Below are 7,691 nucleotides of genomic sequence, written 5' to 3'. Positions count from 1 at the left end.
TCAAGTTTATTTATTCGGGCGATACGCTTCTCATGTGCTAATATGCTTACTTCACGGCTTAAATAAACTTAACGCTTAGCTTCCACAAGCATCTACCAACTCCTTAATTAATTAATTACATGCCTTCTTCATGTGAATGTTGGTCTGCTTGGTAACATGTGCCAAAATAATGCAAGGATATTGATCAGATGATTATTTGTTTTAATTAGTAAGGTCAACTGCCTTAATGAAATAATTAGCCTCTTTACTCGTACAATCTTACATAGCAAGGCCTAATACATGACCAAAGGGATCGAAGACCTCAGCAATTTTTAATTGTTTTGTTTCAAGTGATTGGTCTAGCTAGTAGGTAGAGAACTTAGTTGAAGTTATTAAGGTAGGGATCTACTAAAGTTTGGCAAGGTATGATGCATGAAATATGAGGTCAGTTGCATTGAATACATATTTTTGGTTGCTTGGAGGCAAGGTATGCTAACGTACTAATTAATTTACCTTATTTATTGATTGATTTATTGATTTATTTATTTTGAAAACGGGCCAACTTCACAACGAGACAGGCCAAGCCCAAGTCCAAGCTGAAACCCAACTTCACATAGAGACAGGCCAATTCCAAACCCAACCTCATAACGGGACAGCCTCGGTCCAAGCCCAAACACTTCGGGTTTAAATTGACTTCGTTCCATGTAGAAATAGAAGCAAGGTGAATTATATTAAATCTAAAATAGAAGCAGTAAAAAAAAAAATCAAAGTACAGCAAAAAAGCATTAGTAGATACAAGTAAAATCATCTAGTTGCAACTAGTACATATATAATAATACAGAGGCCCGAATTCAGTAAACTAATTATAATTTTTTTTTAATATGTTATAAATGTAAATTGGTATGCAAGTGTTACGTGCATATACGAATAGAACATAAAATTCTTTCACAAATTATGGATTTCAAATAAGCATCTAATTTGAAAAAGAAAAATATCTGAAAAGAGTAAAACGTTAACAAACTACACCAGCCATGAACAAAATACACGGGACATGAGCAAGTTCCAATACAGGAATTACTTGCTCTGCACAAAACATCGCTGCTCAAATTCTCACCGCAAACAGCTTTCACAGTTTAACGTTAACATCAGAGACTCTTTCTAACTATCATTTCACAATGTCAATTGCCGTGTTTATCAAGAGATCGCGGAGATCTTAGTTGTTCTCTGGAGATTCATCTATGATCTTGCTCTCATTTACGCTGTTGCCTATGGCGACGTCGGCTTCTCTCTTGCCTGCAGTAGCCTTGGGTCTTCTTGGTATGCATCTGGCCCTAACGCCATCGATCTCCTTTTCTGCCAGTTCCATTTTCAGGCCTCTGTTTGCACAAGTCATCGCTTATCAGCCACTATATATCATATCAGTAATCCGACAACGAGTATAGATCAAGAGTACAAATCATATCAAAACGCCCTGCACGCCTAGATGCAGGCAGGATGTTCTGAGCTCATTCTGAGACGGTTGTAGTCTGCAACTTTCCATTTCAACAATTTCGTGACTGTTCAAAACACTCGCGCATATAGAGCATTCTGATATGATGTATACTCAAAACCAAAGCGAAGGATAATCTAGAGGCTCGAGTCCAAAGGCACTCGTACAGATGATGAACATAATAAACGCTTTGTAAGCCAATATGGAAAAACTGCAGCAATAAATTTACGAACATATATGAAACAATTACCTCTCAGCATTGCATGAAGAAGACCTTCTCAAGCTCGAAAACTCTCCATTAGCACCGCTTGCCTTCTTCTTCAACTCAATCAAGCTCCCACTGAAATATTCCTTTTCCTCCAGCTCCGGCGAAAAAGAATTGCTCCTCTTTGACCCCTCACTCTCTTTCACTTCACCTGACATTACTCTCGGCATCCTTCCTTTAAAATGCGATACCAATGAGAACCCTTTGTCCTTAACCGAAATCGAACCGCATGATATAAGTTGCATCAAAGCCATAGGAGTCTTTATCTTTCTCCTTGAACAATTACCCACATCTTTATCCTTCCCATTCGCCCCAATTGGAGCAACCGTACCATCGGCTTTGATTAATCCCTCCAATGTTTCTGAGCTTGAAGACGAAGACGGTGGAGAGATTTCATTCCTATTGAGCTCTGTGACCGCATTCTCCTCCTCTTCTTCTTCCTCCACTTCTTCTTCTTTTATAACACTGGATTGAGCTTTCACTCCCTTATCCTCTGTTTGTGTCCATGCATCAGTATTTTTAATTGATGTCTCTAGTGTAATCTTGTTCTTGTTCACCTTGTACTCACAGAGATCAAATGAGCCCCAGTGAGTTCGGTTTTTGCTTCGAATTGGGATATTCGAATCATCTTGAATGGATTTAGAAGAACGAACTTCTTGGGTGTCATCTTGAGAGGAATCTAACTTGAGAAGCTCTGATCCTTTGAGGATGTACTCATTGCCATGAGCTGGGTATATGAAATCGTCTTCAATGAGATCATGCCACACAAATCCATTCTTATAGCTCCTGAAATCATAGATAATAATTCAACAAATAAGCAATTGATGGTAAAATCATAATGAGAACAATAAATATCAATAATTGATGAAGATATGATACATACAGTGTTAAGGTAGTGTTTGGCAACTTCGTAAAATTGGGCCAGGACTGAACCTGGTCCAATTTTGTGTTATTTCTTGTTTATCAAAATTCTGAGCTAGAGCTGGCCCCTTTTTGTGCCCAAATAGTGTCGTAAACTAGTTTTGTTTTGGACCGGGGGTCTGGTCCAAACAAAACTAGTTTAGCACAAAACTGGGTTAGGACTGGTCCTAGCCCAGTTTCGCTCCGTTTGCCAAACTGACTATTTTTTTCCCGAATTACTTTGGGTGTGAGCCAATTGACAAGGTTTACTAGAACATTTTCATCCATAAAAAAATAATATGGGTGTTTGGGGGCCTTACTTATTAGAAGCTTTTTAGCTATGTTTGTGGCTTTTAGGATAAAAAATTATAAAAATTGTTAAGGACAGAGTAGTCATTTTTTCTTGGTCAAATCTGGCTTATTTAGGTGAGCGTAAAAGCCAGTTTTTCAAATGTTACATTATTTTACAACTATGCTTGCAAGTGAGAAGCAATGCATTCATGATCCAACTCCTAGTTGCTGGATTTGGCACTCATACAGATCAAGTGACTGATGGCTTTTTATCTTTTTTAGTTCTTTTTACTCCTGAGTTGTACATTCTCCTCTACTAATTACCAACATTTATACTCCTCTACTATTTTAGTCTATTATGTTTTATTTAAGTAAAATTGGGCTAAATCTAGAAAAAATGTACCTCTTTGAAGACCAAGAGTACAAATTAGCCATCCCCTTCCCTCTCAAAGAGTTCAAACGCTTGATCACATCTGACAAACAAACCACAACCATCAATCACCACAAAACTCATCAAAATTCAACCAAACTCTTGAAAGGAACAACAACAAAAAAAAAAGTGAGCCCAAAATTTTACCTCTAAGATAGAGCCCTTCACCTAAGCCAACAGAGACCTCCATGAAATGAGGATGCTCAAGATGCCCATTTCTTGAAAGGTAGTAGACAACCGAAACTTTTCGGTCCACGGGCCTCGGTTTGGGCTCGGCCCACACCCTGGTCCTCTCAGGGCTAGTGCTCCTCTCCCTACTGAGCTCTGCTCTCCTCCTGGAGCTGACTTCCATTGTAACTGAACTGAGGAAGAAGAAGAGGAGGAGGAAGAAGTAGAGAAAGGCAACGGAGCAATGGATGCAATATTTATTGCGAGGGTGAGGATTTTAATGGTGGAGAGCAGGGGGAGTCCAAGCGGAGGAAAGAGCGTTGAATACAATGTGAACGAGTGAGGATTCAAAGGGAAGAAAGACAGCAGAAACGTTTCCAATGTGGGATTATTTTAGACGGAGAAGTACTACGTGCTGATTTACCCCCCTCAAATCTTCGACGATTTCATATTAGCCCCCAGGCACCTTTGAAATCGCCGATGTGTCTGTCCCTCGAGTTCTGAAGTGTACAAAAATACCCCTCAACTTATGTTTTCGTGACCACAGAGACGTTTGTGGGTTTTAGGGAGAACACAAGATGTGGGGGGGTGTTTCGGTAAGTGAGGGGCTTATTTACCAGACCCCCTTAGGATTTTGAGGGGTCTGTGAGCAATTTCAAAGAGAGTACAGAATTATTGAAGATTTGAGGGACTAATAGCTAAAAAGCTTTCTCCTTGTTTATTGGGTATTTTAGGCAGTGATAGGGCTGGGTTTTAGATGAGTCAAGGGGAAAGCATGTGCTTAGCGTGGAGAGTCCAAAATAGCGGCATAGCCCTTCCAAAATAGGGGACAAATAGAGGTTTCAAAATCTAGAGAGATTTTTTTGGGTTAATTTCACAAAGAACCCCTAAACTTTGGGGGTGTTGCACATAGCCCTTATAAATTTTATTTCTCTCATTTGACCCTCTTAAATTATGTGGTCTCTGACAAAACCTTCATAAACTTTACATTATCTTATCGTAGCCCTCTGCATGTAATTTATAAATAATTAAAATTTTCTTGAGAGAAAAAACTCAAAGTTTATGGAGGGAGCAAGTTGCGCGTAAATGACAAGTGATAAATTTTGAAAAAAAAAATTCACTCAAAAGTATTTTATTTATTTGTAAATTTTGTGAATGGGGGTTGTGTTAGATAAGGTAAAGTTGAAGGAGATTTTGTTAGAGCATCTCCAACAGATCCCCCAAAAAATTCTTTGAAATGGAGAAGCAAAAGTCATATTCTCCAAATTATTTTTGCTCCAACTCCAACAGCTTCCTTATTTTGAAGAATCTTACATTTATTAAAATAATAAAAATATTCTACATGTTTGACATTAACTTTAACAATAAAGATTTAGACATGAACTTTTTGTTTTTTGACCCATCATTTTATAGTGTTGAGTCATTTTTTGAGTAGTCGGAGACTTGAAGAACATGAAACATTTATGACAAAGCTCTCCCAAAAAATTTAAAGAATGCTACAGATTTGGGGAAGACTCCCATTTTTTCTCCTTCATCCCTATTTTGGGGAATGAGATGGGGAATCTGTTGAACCAAAAAAAAAAAACCAAAATTCTCCAAAAGTGACAATACCAATAAAATAGGGAAGCTGTTAGAGATGCTCTTTTAGACTCTCCATAATTCAAAAGGATTAGGGGTTGTTTGTTTGCATAAGGGGGAAGGGGAAAACCTATCAAAAGTGTCAGTTTTGACAGTTTTTTTTTCAAAAACGCTTCTTTTAGAGGAGTTTTTGTAAGAAAATCTGTCAAAACTGATACTTTTGGCAGACTTTCAACTCATTTCCCTCTCTAAAAGAGTGAACCAAACGAGCGCCCTTATATGTGCAACAACCCTAAAAGTTCATGGGGTTCCGTGAAATTAACACCCTTTAAATTTTTTAAATGAGAGCGTGTACGAGTCAACGTTATACCAACCCAATTATTTCATTCTCCCAACAAGACCCTAGCCTAGATTGACTCTGAGTTCTCACTTGCACGTTGTGGGTCATAATGAAAGTTTCAAATTTTGGGGTACGCATCAAAGTTTGGGTCTTCAGAAGCCACGGCGTTTGTTGAGGTAGGGCGAAGCCAATGAAGCAAACTAAGGGCTTAATGGGATAAAAAACCTAATTTACACAAATTAACTACATTGTAGCAAAATCAAGATTTTGAATCCATTAATCATCCTTACTAACCATCGCGCCTTAGTGTGGATAGAAAAAACCAAGCTTTAGAGGTCTGTGACTTTATGCACAAGGGGAATTTCTGTAATTTGTCAAAGACATGCCCTCTCCCTCCCATAAACAGAGAAAAAGAGCGAAAATAGAGAATATTTGGGGGTTTGGTGTTGGGTTGTTTTTGTGAAGGGTGGTGGGGTGTGTCCGTGTGTGTTATTTGGGGTTTTTTCTTTCACAATTGTTACCCTACCACTTAAGGAGTCATGTGATTCAATTTGACCGGAATACTGCCAAAATAGAGGCCAATTTGTAAGTCGTGCTGCACACAATATAACAAACTATCACATTCAGAGTAAGAAAAGATACCAATCTGTTACGTATGATTAACAAAATATACCAAGAGGAGTGATAGGGGCATACCCCCAACCACAATTCTAACCAAACCTCATCTCTCTCTATAGTGTATTGGGACCCACATGAAATTTTAAAAAACAATTTCATGTGGGTCCCAATGCACTATATAGAGAGAGTGATGGTGTGGTTGGGATTGTGGTTGGGGGTGTGCCCCTTAACATTTCTAATATACCAATCTTATAATTTTGATAATTCTTCACCGCTATAAAATTTGACACCTCACGGACTAAGTGCAGCTAATCAAGTGTGCACACGTGCAAGCTAGCGATTTCGATGTCTCATCCGTTGCCTTTTCTTATACGGCTGTGCTATTTGACTCGCGAGTTGGGCAACTCGCGCCCAACTCGCAGTCACTGACTAGGGGGTGGGCCCCACAGCTTTGTGGGGGCCCACCCCCCTAGTCAGTGACTGCGAGTTGGGCGCGAGTTGCCCAACTCGCGAGTCAAATAGCACAGCCGTATAAGAAAAGGCAACGGATGAGACATCGAAATCGCTAGCTTGCACGTGTGCACACTTGATTAGCTGCACTTAGTCCGTGAGGTGTCAAATTTTATAGCGGTGAAGAATTATCAAAATTATAAGATTGGTATATTAGAAATGTTAAGGGGCACACCCCCAACCACAATCCCAACCACACCATCACTCTCTCTATATAGTGCATTGGGACCCACATGAAATTGTTTTTTAAAATTTCATGTGGGTCCCAATACACTATAGAGAGAGATGAGGTTTGGTTAGAATTGTGGTTGGGGGTATGCCCCTATCACTCCTCTTGGTATATTTTGTTAATCATACGTAACAGATTGGTATCTTTTCTTACTCTGAATGTGATAGTTTGTTATATTGTGTGCAGCACGACTTACAAATTGGCCTCTATTTTGGCAGTATTCCGGTCAAATTGAATCACATGACTCCTTAAGTGGTAGGGTAACAATTGTGAAAGAAAAAACCCCAAATAACACACACGGACACACCCCACCACCCTTCACAAAAACAACCCAACACCAAACCCCCAAATATTCTCTATTTTCGCTCTTTTTCTCTGTTTATGGGAGGGAGAGGGCATGTCTTTGACAAATTACAGAAATTCCCCTTGTGCATAAAGTCACAGACCTCTAAAGCTTGGTTTTTTCTATCCACACTAAGGCGCGATGGTTAGTAAGGATGATTAATGGATTCAAAATCTTGATTTTGCTACAATGTAGTTAATTTGTGTAAATTAGGTTTTTTATCCCATTAAGCCCTTAGTTTGCTTCTTCCCATATGCATACTTGAGTCTAACCTTGTGCAAGAGCTTGATGATAAAGAATCAATCTTCAATTTCAGTTGCTCTAGTAAATTTAACGCTAGGAGTAAAAATTCTCAATTTAAACCCTAACTTTTGAGCTCTAATGTTCAAAACCTCTTTCAGCAATTTGAATGATCTCAAGTACCACCACATTGGCAGCCATGTCGGCCTGCACGTGAGGACCATGTGACTCAATTTGGCCGGAATTTTAGCTCCGGCCAAAATACAGTCTTATTTGTCATCATAGTCTACGCAATATATCAACTTGTCATT

At 39.0% G+C, this 7,691-nt stretch overlaps 1 protein-coding gene across 1 annotated transcript; it reads right to left on the bottom strand.

Moving 5' to 3' along the window:
* LOC109822809 (protein UPSTREAM OF FLC-like) lies at nt 938-3,889 on the bottom strand. Its single transcript, XM_020389061.1, has 4 exons — nt 3,502-3,889; nt 3,328-3,397; nt 1,719-2,519; nt 938-1,355 (listed from the first exon to the last, which is right to left on the bottom strand). The coding sequence occupies exons 1-4, from the start codon at nt 3,704-3,706 to the stop codon at nt 1,193-1,195; spliced, it is 1,239 nt and encodes a 412-aa protein (XP_020244650.1). The 5' UTR covers nt 3,707-3,889; the 3' UTR covers nt 938-1,192.

The sequence above is a fragment of the Asparagus officinalis genome, chromosome 8 (genome assembly GCF_001876935.1).
Source record: "Asparagus officinalis chromosome 8, Aspof.V1, whole genome shotgun sequence".
In the NCBI taxonomy this organism is placed as follows: domain Eukaryota; kingdom Viridiplantae; phylum Streptophyta; class Magnoliopsida; order Asparagales; family Asparagaceae; genus Asparagus; species Asparagus officinalis.
The sequence above is the reverse complement of the archived record's forward strand: the minus strand, read 5'-3'. Positions and strand labels throughout refer to the sequence as shown.